General features: G+C 44.7%; 1 protein-coding gene across 1 annotated transcript in view; it reads left to right on the forward strand.

Moving 5' to 3' along the window:
• LOC139423892 (corticotropin-releasing factor receptor 1-like) overlaps positions 1-12,709 on the forward strand; it is a 155,588-nt gene that overhangs the window by 104,527 nt on the left and 38,352 nt on the right. The window contains exon 6 of the mRNA XM_071175533.1: positions 10,054-10,160. Within this exon, the coding sequence (XP_071031634.1) occupies positions 10,054-10,160 (107 nt within the window). The remainder of the gene's footprint in view (positions 1-10,053; positions 10,161-12,709) is intronic.

A 12,709-nucleotide genomic window follows, 5' to 3' on the forward strand; every position in this document is an offset into this window, starting at 1 on the left:
CACTTACAGGACTATGAATCATGTAAAAACAAATTAGCTCCCTTCCCAAAACCAATGGCACAGATTGATTGAGATGGCCATTGGCAAGCAGGCAGCTGATAGCTAGCAGCATTGTGAACGGGCGAACACGTGAGTCCTCTAAAGCTGGTGAGGACCCCCTTGCTACTGGGCAGACGGCTGCACACTGCCTGCTCTCCTCTCCCCGCCATCTGTTTCCTCAGGGACATACACATGCAAATTAATAAGTCCACTCACACAGGGGAGCACGCTGTTGCCTCGGACGCCCACTGCTTTGTGGTTTGGCTCATCCAGATCCAAGCATCGGGAAGGTTGGTGCTGCGCGTTTACAAAATCAAACCTTGTGGTATAGGGGAAATTAATAACAGTATGGGACTCAATGGCATGGTTATTCAAAGACTGACGACGGTGGCAAAGCAGTGCTATTTAAACAGTGTCACCTTGCAGACACAAAGGTCCGATGTACTTAATTAAAAGTAGTTCCAGTGACCTTTACTGATATTCAGAAAGTGTGCAATCCTTTAGGGCATAGCTTTTGCTTACAAATCTTTTTAACATCAAGTAGGGAAAAGGTTAGCTATATTACTCTTTCTTGGCATTCACTATATCTGACTACAGTGGTTATTTTGTTGGAGCTGTTTATGCCAGTATTTCACACATTTTTTGAGGTATGCAGTGACTGTTGAATTTGAACACTTAAGTCTTGGGTTTTATCACCGGTTGCATAAATAGTGGTAGACCAAACTTATATGACTAGGTTTTGTTGAGAAGGAATACAAGCCATCTGCTGCCAGTGTTGCTAGCATCAGCATTCAATATCACCTTTATGGAAAGACAGAATGCAGTGGAGCAAAGAAAAATCTGGCCTCATCTTAGAGCAGGAGAGTACAAAAGCAAGTTCATATTTTTTACCAGGAAGGTCTGTGCATTGAGCTGGCTCGTGTTGTAAATTATAATTTGCCCTTTCCACCTGTAGAACATTTTAATCCTCTTACAGCATAGTGGGCTACTGACAAGATGAGTCAACCACTTCTGTGTGGTTACAAAACGTTCAATTTGATCTCACAATTTGTTCCGTATACCAGCACAGCAGGAGGGGGCTGAGTAACTGCTTTCTAGGGCATCTTCCTGTCCGCAAAGCTTATAGCTGACGATAAACTATAATCTTCTCATTCCAATCACAAAGCTGCATTCCTTGAAATCCCAGCAACCCCTGAGTCTATTTTGGGTTTGCTCAGTTGGTAATGGTTGTTTAAGGAGGAATTGCAGTTGTCGCTAGAGTGCTTATTTCATTAAAATCATGTCTAGCTGTTGGTTTACGTTCTGTGGTAAGTCTCCTCCTGCCCAGGCTGGATGATTTGGGGTTATTTCCTCTTTAGTAGGCAGCCGAGTGAATGCTCCGCTCCTATGACTTTGCAGACTAAATCAGTGAGGAACAGATATGAGCTTTGACCCTGGAATACGTAGCTAGTTCACCCCTTTTAAGTTTCCTTTCCCTGGGCTAGGCTCCCTCTAGAAGAGAGGTCATGGGTTACGAGTCATGTTAAGGTTTCTTTTGTTTTAAAAGAACTTGGCAGAAGCAGAGGTCCTATAGCCTATGCTTTTCATGAGATTACCATGATCATGGACTTGAATGATTTATGTACTGTATCTGTTTATTCACTGCATGTGTTTGTAATAGAAAGAGGGAATTACTGTGAAATGTTTTTCATTCCAGTCCAGTGGCATATGTAGCAAGGATAATGAAGCCATGTCTTACAGACTTGACTACCCCAGTTTAAACGACCAATAGAAACGACCAATAGATGATTGCAAACAAACACCGGGAGAGTACATAGTGACAATTATTACAACTTACAACAATGAAGCCATTATGGGATACTTGTTTCTCATGAGGAGATGCATATAGAGTGGGGTCCGAAATTATTGATACCCTTGATAAAGACGTTAAAGTAGGTATGGGATCTTTTCTGGTCATGGATTCTCATTTTGATGCCATACCCAATACTGGTGTGCGTGGCCAAAGAGCTCTAAGTTCATGTCTATCATGTTTCAGGTAAGACCCAAATGCAGACAGTGTTGAAGTAACAATGTTTATTACAGCAACAGGGGCAGGCAAACGACAGATCAAGACAGGCAGAGGTCAGTAATCCAGAGTAGAGGCAAAGGCACAACATGGCAGACAGGCTCAGGTCAGGCAGAGGTCGGTTATCCAGAGTAGAGGCAAAGGTACAGGACGGCAGGCAGGCTCAGGGTCAGGTGCAGGCAGAGTGGTCAGGCAGGCGGGCTCAGTCAGGACAGGCAAGGGTCAAAACCAAGAGGGCGAGAAAAAGAGAGACTGGGGAAAAGCAGGCGCTAAGGCAAAAACGCTGGTTGACTTGACAAACAAGACGAACTGGAAACAGACAAACAGAGAACACAGGTATAAGTACCCAGGGGATAATGGGGAAGATGGGGGACACCTGGAGGGGGGTGGAGACAAGCACAAGGACAGGTGAAACAGATCAGGGCGTGACAATATAATCTGGCTAAAGCACCAGTTCCCATTCAAGTGCCAATACCGTTTAGCAAACTCAAGACGTCTGCATTTGTTGGATGAAATGAAAATAGAGCTCTTTGGCCATGCACACCTGTGGTGGGTTTGGCGTCCAAATGAGAATGCATAAGCAGAAAATAACGCCATACCTACTGTAAAATATGGTGGTGGATCTTTGATGTTATGGGGCTATTTTGCTTCCACTGGTCCTGGGGCCCTTGTTAATGTCAACGGCATCATAAACTTTACCCAGTACCAGGATATTTTATCCTTAAATCTTGTTGCCTCTGCCAGGAGGCTGAAACTTGGCCGAAAGGGGATCTTCCAGCAAGACAATAACCCCAAGCACACAAAATCCACAAAGAAATTGTTAATTGGCCACAAAATCAACATTTTTTAATGGCCATCTCAGTCTCTGGACTTGAACCACATTGAAAACCTGTGGTTTGAATTGAAGAGGGCAGTCCATAAGCGCAGACGAAGGATATCAAGGATCTGGAAATATTCTTTATGGACGAATGGTCTGAGATCCCTCCCAATGTGTTCTCCAACTCATAAAACATTTTAGAAAAAGGTTCTATGCTGTTATTCTCTCAAGGTAAGGTTTTGAAAGGTATTGAAAACAGGGGTGTCAATGATTTGCAGAAAATCTAATGGGCAAAGCTTATAGGTCCTTATGGGAAGCATGTTTCTCATCAGGGGGTGCATATATGTACAACATTTCATGCATGTAGCTTGGGCCAATCAGTGTAATTTTGTAAACGCATCATTCACCAGTGGTGTCTGCGATATCGTCTGCGACGAATGTACGGAGACAGATCCGTAGTCGCCCCCCCCCTCCTATTTCCTCATGGGGACAACAACTGGCTCAGGCAAGTTATCTTGTTGAATTACATCTTGCCTGCGTTGTCTGTTAGGGGGATGCTGCTTTGCCAGGAAAGAGAAAGCGATGCCTCAGGACAGAGTACTATCACCATGTCTCGTTATGCTGAGGCAGACGAATGAGCAATGAGGGATTCGTTTCCGAGTAAAAAAATACATCCCTATGTCTGCCCTACATGCCAGAGTTATTGTTTTGTACAGAACACAAGGTACTCGTTGGTTCATTTGTGAATGACAAAGCTAGCTCCCCCCAGTTAGAGCACAGCACAGAGAGAGAGAGAGACACAGGCACAGATAGCAGACAGGAGAGTGTGCTGTAGATTAAGCAGTGTTGTAGCCTGAGCTATAACAGACTCCCCCACCTGCGAGATCAAAATAGCCCTGCATGAAACAGCTGCTAGGGTGAATATAACATTTTTCACAAAGGGTAGTGGGGAAGACAGTTGGGCACAGAGCGAATTAAACTGTGAGTGTAACTGCTACCTCTGTATCTTAGAACTAAAACATTAAAGGTGGGGAGAGGTTAATGTTTTGCACATACTGTACTGCGGATTGTTAGCCTGCCCCACTAGAACTAGAGGGAAACTGCATGGAAACTGCATGGATAGTGTTTTAGTTTTTTTTCTCAAACCCACTTTTACTAATCATTACTGTATGTCCATGTACAGTTTCCAGGTGCTGGAATCTCCACTTGCAGATTTCAAGTCTATCAGTCAAATCTCAGCTCTAGAGATACTCTCTGCGATACTCTCTTGTGTACCAGTGGCACAAATGTTTTCTATAATCACAGATCATAGTCATCATCAGGAGTCATTGTACAACAGACGTAGTCATTCTTATGAATATCAAAGTAATATAGTAGTTGATCTAAACCAGCGCTGCACCGTTATAGGGTTAAGCAGAAGGAGAGTCAGGGGAGTCCGGAGAAATGAGACGAGGGCCCAGCCATCTCTACTGTTCACTGGGCTGGCGAGGCAGTCTGCTCCCTCTGTTTGGCTCTGCATGGCATACTGCTCCTCCATTCTCCCTGTCCTGTTTTATTGGCTCAGAGAGCTTTCACTGGCCTCCTTTAAGAGGGCAGGAGGAAATTGGTGACAGATTTGGCCGGCGGGAAGGCTGGCCTCTAAGAGTGGGAGGCGGCTGGGCACCGCCATCAAAAAGCATGTAATGTGTGTGTGTGTATGTGTGTGTGTGTGTGTGAAGCCTCCCCCTACCGTCCCCCTCCGCGGACCAGCTTTACTTGACAAAACATATGTGCCTTGTTCTTATCTATCAGGTTTCAGGGAGGTCAGACACACAACACAAGGCTCAAGCCTCCGATGTTTCAATAAACATTAACTATTGGACAAATACACAAACAACCTATTCTTACACACTGGCACATACACAATACACATGCATGTCCTGCTAAAGTGTGTAGATGGGTGGATAAATGGATACAAGCCTGTGTGCTCCATCGTATGCTAGGACTATCCGGTCTGTCCCTATTGCCTAATTAAAGAGATAGAGGCCAGGGAGGACATCCACAGAAGCACTTTGGATCCCTCACTGACATCTGTTTTCCTCAGACCCAACAAGAATATGAATATTTCTAAGAAACTGTAGCCAGTAGGAGAGTTAGGATCAGCGTTACCATGAGTGACACCCTATGAAAATTATCCTTATGAACCTGATAGTTGTTTTTACTATGGGTTGGTATGGTGGGATGAGTGTTGTCCTGTTGAGTTACGGCTTGCCTTCAATGTGTTCGTTTGGAGGCTTCTTCGAATGCTGGTACTGCTCAGCCAGGAAAGAGAAAGACATGACCTCAGTGCTGAGTACTATCACCACGTGAGTGACCACGTCCTGAGACCACCTTTGCTTGCTTTCCACCATTGACCTCTTGTGTCCGATGACTACTCAAGCCATGAACTTTCTCTTGGACCTTCCATCTCATGAATGACGTGGTTGTTTCCCAAATGGATTGTCTTTTTTGTGTTGCTTTTGTCACGCCTGTTGTAAGAACTGGACCAAGGTGCAGAGTGACGAACGTACATACAAGGGCTACCTAAGTATGGTTCTCAATCGGAGACAACGATAGACAGGTGTCCCTGATTGAGAACCCTACCCGGCCAAAACATAGAAATACAAATTATAGAACATAGAATAGCCACCCCAAATCACACCCTGACCAAACCAAATAGAGATATAAAAAGGATCTCTAAGGTCAGGGCGTGACTGCTTTAAAGCACTTGGAGATGTTTTATGTAATGAATAGCACTATAAAAGTTGTTTCGTTTGTGAATGACGAAGCTAGTTCCACCCAGTTAAAGCACAGCACAGCGAGAGAGACAGAGACAAAGGCAGAGATGGGAGACAAGAGAGAATAGATTAAGAGTCTCTAGGAGAGTCTTGGCAGTGTTTTCGCCTGAGGTAAAACAGACTCCCGCATTTGCGAGAGAGCCCTTGATCTCGCAAAAGTTGCGAGATTTTGGGGGCATGAGTTGGTGGGATTAGTGTGTTAGTGTATGTTTGTGCATGCTTGCGTATGTGTACAGCGTGTTCGAAAAGTTTTCAAACCCCTTTACTTTTTCCACATTTTGTTACATTACAGTCTTATTCTAAAATTGATTAAATGTTTTTTCCCCCTCAATCTACACACAGTAACCCATAATGACAGAGCAAAAACAGGGTATTCAGGCCCTTTACTCAGTAATTTGTTGAAGCGCATTTGGTAGCCATTACAGCCTCAAGTCTTCTTGCATATGACGATACAAGCTTGGCCCACCTGTATTTAGGGGAATTTCTCCCATTCTTCTCTGCAGATCCTCTCAAGCTCTGTCAGGTTGGATGGGGAGCGTCACTGCACAGCTATTTTTAGGTCTCTCCAAAGATGTTCGATTGGGTACAAGCCCGGGCCACTCAAGGACATTCAGAGACTTGTCCCGAAGCCACTCCTGCATTGTATTGGCTGTGTGCTTAGGGTCGTTGTCCTATTGGAAGGTGAACCTTAGCCTTAGTCTGAGGTCCTGAGCACTCTGGAGCAGGTTTTCATCAAGGATCTCTCTGTACTTTGCTCCGTTCATCTTTCCCTCGATCCTGACTAGTCTCCCGGTCCCTGCTGCTGAAAAACATCCCCATAGCATGATTATGCTCTGACATGCACTGTTGTCATGTATACTCCCTCTCCAGCCTCTAGGTCATCAGGCTGCTGATTATACCGCACACCTGTCACCATCGTCTCGCGCACCTGCGCCTCATGACACTCACTTGGACTCCATCACCTCCTTGATTATCTTCCCTATATCTTTCACTCCCCTTGGTTCTTTCCTCAGATGTTATTGACTCTGTTTTCATGTCGGTGCGTTGTTTGTATTTCGTGTTCATTGTTTGTTTTATTTATTAAAACACTCACTCCCTGAACTTGCTTCCCGACTCTCAGAGCACTCGTTACAGAATAACACCTCACCTAAAGGAAGCATCAGGGAGTGTTTAAAAAAAAATGTTTTGTGTCAGGGTAATGACGTCGGGTCTGAGAACTGCTTCAGGCTTTCATGCCTCAACCAGATCGTCAGGCTCCCCTGCCTCAGCCAGCTCGTCTGGCTTTCATGCCTTAGCCGGATCGCCAGGCTCCCCAGCCTCAGCCGGCTCGTCGGGCTTTCATGCCTCAGCCGGATCGCCAGGCTCCCCAGCCTCAGCCGGCTCGTCAGGCTTTCATGCCTCAGCCGGATCGCCAGGCTCCCCTGCTTCCACCAGCTCGCCAGGTTCTCATGCCTCAGCCGGATCGCCAGGCCCCCCTGCCTCAACCAATCTGTCAGGTTCCCGCGCCTCAGCTGACTCGACAGGTTCCCGTGCCTTAGCTGGCATGACAGGTTCTCGCACATCAGCAGGGGTGACCGGTCCGCTCCTGATCCCCGGGTTCGTCCCCTTTGTCGGTGTCCTGCGGCTGGAGCCGCGCGTCAGGGAGGGGGTACTGTCACGTATACTCCCTCTCCGGCCTCTAGGTCATCAGGCTGCTGATTATGCCGCACACCTGTTACCATCGTCAAGCGCACCTACGCCTCATGACACTCACCTGGACTCCATCGCCTCCTTGATTATCTTCTCTATATCTGTCACTCCCCTTGGTTCTTTCCTGAGGTGTTATTGACTCTGTTTTCATGTTGATGCGTTGTTTGTATTTCGTGTTCATTGTTTGTTTTATTTATTAAAACACTCACTCGCTGAACTTGCTTCCCGGCTCTCAGCGCACTCGTTACAACTGTCAACTGTGGAACCGTATATAGACAGGTGTGTGCCGCTCCAAATCATGTCGTAACAGTTGAATTTACTACAGGTGGAATCCAATCCTTTTGTAGAAACATCTCAAGGATCACCAATGGAAACAGAATGCACATGAGCTCAATTTCGAGTCTCATAGCAAAGAGTCTGAATACTTATGTAAATAAGGTATTTCTGTTTTTAATACATTTGCCCAAAATTCTAAACCTGTTTTCACTTTGTCACTATGGGGTATTGTGTGTCGATCGATGACGGAAAACGTTTATTTAATCTAAGGCTGTACCATAACAGACTGTGGTAAAAGGTGTGTGACCTGAGGTGGCTACAGATTGTTTCATGTTTTCCCCATCTGACTCATCAAGGCGTAGGTTTGTAATCTGCCAGTGGTAATCTATCAAAGTCACAGATTAGATTGGGGGATTACAGAGGAGATAATCCCATCAGGATGATCCGGATGGATGAAGATTCACATTTGTCTCTGGAGGGGGGGGGGGGTTGGAGTTTGATCTTTGTTTCTTTGTCTGTTAGTAGAGGTCTTAGAGGGGAGAAAAACAGGGAGATAACGGGAAGAGGAACATGTTAAAAGAGACACAACTAGAAGGTGCGCTCTGTGATGAAGTCATGAGAACAGGTACAGAACAACATGTCCAGAAAGAAGACAGGGAGGAACTGTAGAGAAGGAGGACATAAGACAGTTGAGAGACAGTTGCCCCAGAGGTGTTAACTGTACGGGAATGTAGTCGAATCTGAAACTCACATGGGTAACCACAATTTGTGCCACAATAAAGCTTCAAAATCAAAAGACTCGTCAGTTATCAAGAACACACTGCAGGCAGGGCAGCGGTCTGCTCCCCGCCGTCATTTCTAATTGACTTGTAATTTGCTGCTCCCACGTCGTACAGAGCAGCAAGTGCTGTGGAAGGCCGGGATTACAATACTCAAGTATATTCAGTTTCACCCTTGATTTCACATCCATTGAAGGAACACAAAAGTCTTCTGTTAAATTGGGGTGTGCTAAGTAGACCATTTAAATGCTGTAAAGTAAAAGATGTGATTTCAAGTACCAGTGACATATCATTTCCCTGTTTGATGTCAATGAAAATGACTAAATTACCAGCATGTGATATTTGACATCACAACAGTGATCGTCTTGTCCCCTGTGAAATGCCATCTGGTTTGGGTTATATGGGTCTTTTCCACAGATGAGGGGAACTCATATAATCCAGTGTCGACTCAAACCTCTGCACTTTGACTCTGTCTATCTATTCAACACCAGACTGTTCTAACAGTGCATAATACATGCAGACATATTAAACCATTTTTATAGATGAAATTCAATTATGTTACTTTTATAGATCCGTTGCAAAGTCTACTGTACATGATGACCTCATCAGTGAAGGCTGTAATGCATGAACTATTGACATATGTATGGACCACATCATCAAATGTAATTTTATTTGTCACATGCGCCAAGTACAGGTGTAGACTTTACTGTGAAAAGCTTACATACGAGCCCTTTCCCAATCAATGCAGATGTTAAAAGTGAGAAACATTTCCTAAATAACAAAAAGGAAATATTAACACAATAACGAGTCTATATACAAGGAGTGCAGGTACCGAGTCAGGGGTACGTGCAGAGGTACGAGGTAGTTTAGGTATTTTAGGTTATATATACACATGTAGGTAGGGGTAAAAGTGACTAGGCAATCGGGATAGATAATAAACAGAGTAGCAGCAGCGTGTGTGTGTGTGTCTGTGTGTGCGTGTGTGTGTGTGTATAGAGTCCGGTGAGTGTGCAGAGGGCCAGTGCAAGAGAGTCAGTGCAAAAAAAAGGGTCTCAATCCAAATAGTCTGGATAGCCATTTGATTAACTGTTCAGTAGTCTTATGGCTTGGGGGTAAAAAGCTATTCAGGAGCCTTTTGGTCCCAGACTTGGCACTCCGGTACCACTTCCCGTGCGGTAGCAGAGAGAACAGCTTATGACGTGGGTGGCTGGAGTCTTAGAACATTTTTAGGTCCTTCCTCGGACACTGCCTTGTACAGAGGACCTGGATGGCAAAGAGCTCGGCCCCATGATGTACCGGGCCGTACGCACTAACCTCTGTGGCGCCTTATAGTCAAATGCCAAGCAATTGCCATAACACAATTTATAGATGATGCGTTTTGCACTGTTTTAAACAGTAGGCAATAGCAATACGAAGGTGCAAGATATCTCTCATGAAGTTATTAGCTATCTTTTAACTTTGACAATGACGTACACTGCCAAGTATAGAATTGTGTGTCCATACTATTGTTTGCATATTACTGTAGTTTTTTTGTGTGGTATTATCTGGCTTTTTTTTGTCTCCATTCTGCAGAAAAAGAGCAAGCTGCACTACCACATAGCGGTGATCATAAACTACATGGGACATTGTATCTCTCTGGCAGCCCTGCTGGTGGCCTTCATCCTCTTTATGAGGCTGAGGTGAGTAGCACTGTCCTCCTTCTGTCATTCCTCCATCATGTCAACACATCATATAACAGAAACAGATAACAACACGACACCCGCCTGTCACGTTCCTCCATCATGTCAACACATCATATAACAGAAACAGATAACACCACGACACCCGCCTGTCACGTTCCTCCATCATATCAACACATCATATAACAGCAACATATAACAACACGACACCCGCCTGTCACGTTCCTTCACCATGTCAACACATCACATGACAGCAACAGAGAACAACACGACACCCACCTGTCACGTTCCTTCACCATGTCAACACATCACATAACAGAAACAGATAACAACACCACACCCGCCTGTCACGTTCCTTCACCATGTCAACACATCACATAACAGAAACAGATAACACCACGACACCCGCCTGTCACGTTCCTCCATCATATCAACACATCATATAACAGCAACAGATAACAACACGACACCCGCCTGTCACGTTCCTTCACCATGTCAACACATCATATAACAGATAACAACACGACACCCGCCTGTCACGTTCCTTCACCATGTCAACACATCACATAACAGAAACAGATAACAACACGACACCCGCCTGTCACGTTCCTTCACCATGTCAACACATCATATAACAGAAACAGATAACAACACGACACCCGCCTGTCACGTTCCTTCACCATGTCAACACATCATATAACAGAAACAGATAACACGACACCCGCCTGTCACGTTCCTCCATCATGTCAACACATCATATAACAGAAACAGATAACAACACCACACCCGCCTGTCACGTTCCTTCACCATGTCAACACATCATATAACAGAAACAGATAACAACACGACACCCGCCTGTCACGTTCCTCCATCATGTCAACACATCATATAACAGAAACAGATAACAACACCACACCCGCCTGTCACGTTCCTCCACCATGTCAACACATCCGATGTTCTGGTGTCACACCCACACAACCCCTTAGTCTCAGTTACGGCTAAGTGTTTCATACTAAATCCAATACAACATGAAACAGTATAGTACAAAACCGAGAAGAAAATACCATAAATCCATAGTTCATAACACTCTATAATAATCCTGCCAAGATTCATGTAACTTCATGGCTCAGTTGACAGGAGCCACATTCTTGTGCTCGATAATTGTCACTCACCGGGGGGAATATGTCTTGACGTATACCACCAGCCCGGCCCTCAACCCTGCAGACAGTGCATGGTCTGTCATGACCCATCAATGTCTAAATTGAATGAGGTGGTGAATATAGTGCAGCGCTGATTCGACCTAGGTGTGATGCAGCCCTGTTCGGTTCTGTCCTGTCTGTGTTAAGCATATTAGGGAAGTGTGTCCTGCTGGAGTGGGGTGTATTATTCAAATACATTCACACACACACACAGGCACGCACAAACGAACACACACACACGGAAACACACACACTGACACCGACAAATCCACTCAGACTCAAACCCGTGTTCACAAAAACCAACGTACGGGAATCAACGTAAGGGAATTTTGTATTTTTTTCCCAGCAATCTTTTAACCTCAATCCAATGACATGGTGATTTTTAAATTTTTATTTCACATTAAATTCACGTTAGTTGACAACTCAACCAAATGTAAACCAAAACTAGATGCTGAAATTACATCTGTTTGGGAAGGTGTTGATCAGTTAAGGCATTGTGTGGTGGTGGAAGCAGTAATAGGTGACAAACAGCATGTCGCCAAAAACCGCCCGTCTGTGTTTTCTCAAAGGCCACACCAACACAGATTATCTGGACTCTGAGATTAAACATATAGTGTAAGAGATTGTTTAGAACAGATTATCCCGGATTCATCTGCTCCGATTAATGTCAGCAAGATACTGTCTCACTGCTTCAATATCTCCAATCAGGAAGTCTCATTTGAGCTGAGACAACAGAGGCTCAATCTGGTTTGAATAGTTACATCTTCGACATCAGCTTCCTGTTTATTAACCTCTTACCCTCTCGGCTAATATAGCCAGCGCTGTGTCATGAAGATATTGTGATTGGTCGTACTGTATGTAGAAAATAGAGAGGAATGGCTAAAATCGTAAAGTAGCAGACAGGCCGGCCGGCGCTGGTCTACTGTTTACTTCCTTAACTGAAATGAAACAGCTAGCGGGAACAGATGTCTGGGATGGACACACACACACCCTGATACTTCATTACTCCCTCTCCACACATGGGCTGAACTCGCTGGAATCAGGGCCTGTTTTATATTTTCATTTTATCAGGCTGTGACAAAGGTGTCCTTTTTAATGTTTCATACACAAAAAATATATATATATTTGTCTCTAAAGCACCCCTAGCTACTTCATGGGTATAGACCTCTCACAGGAGAATGGTAGCTGTGTGAGTCATACATTGTACGTACTGTAACGACAGAAGAAAAGTCCCTGAAAGGAGTACTTTCTCATTCACATGCCTCGCTTTGATAGATTATAGGCCTTCAATGTCTTTTGGCGTAAAATCGAAAGACAAAGGGGCTGTTTTTTTTTCACACCCATAAAAAC

This window comes from Oncorhynchus clarkii, chromosome 13, assembly GCF_045791955.1.
Source record: "Oncorhynchus clarkii lewisi isolate Uvic-CL-2024 chromosome 13, UVic_Ocla_1.0, whole genome shotgun sequence".
Lineage (NCBI taxonomy): Eukaryota > Metazoa > Chordata > Actinopteri > Salmoniformes > Salmonidae > Oncorhynchus > Oncorhynchus clarkii.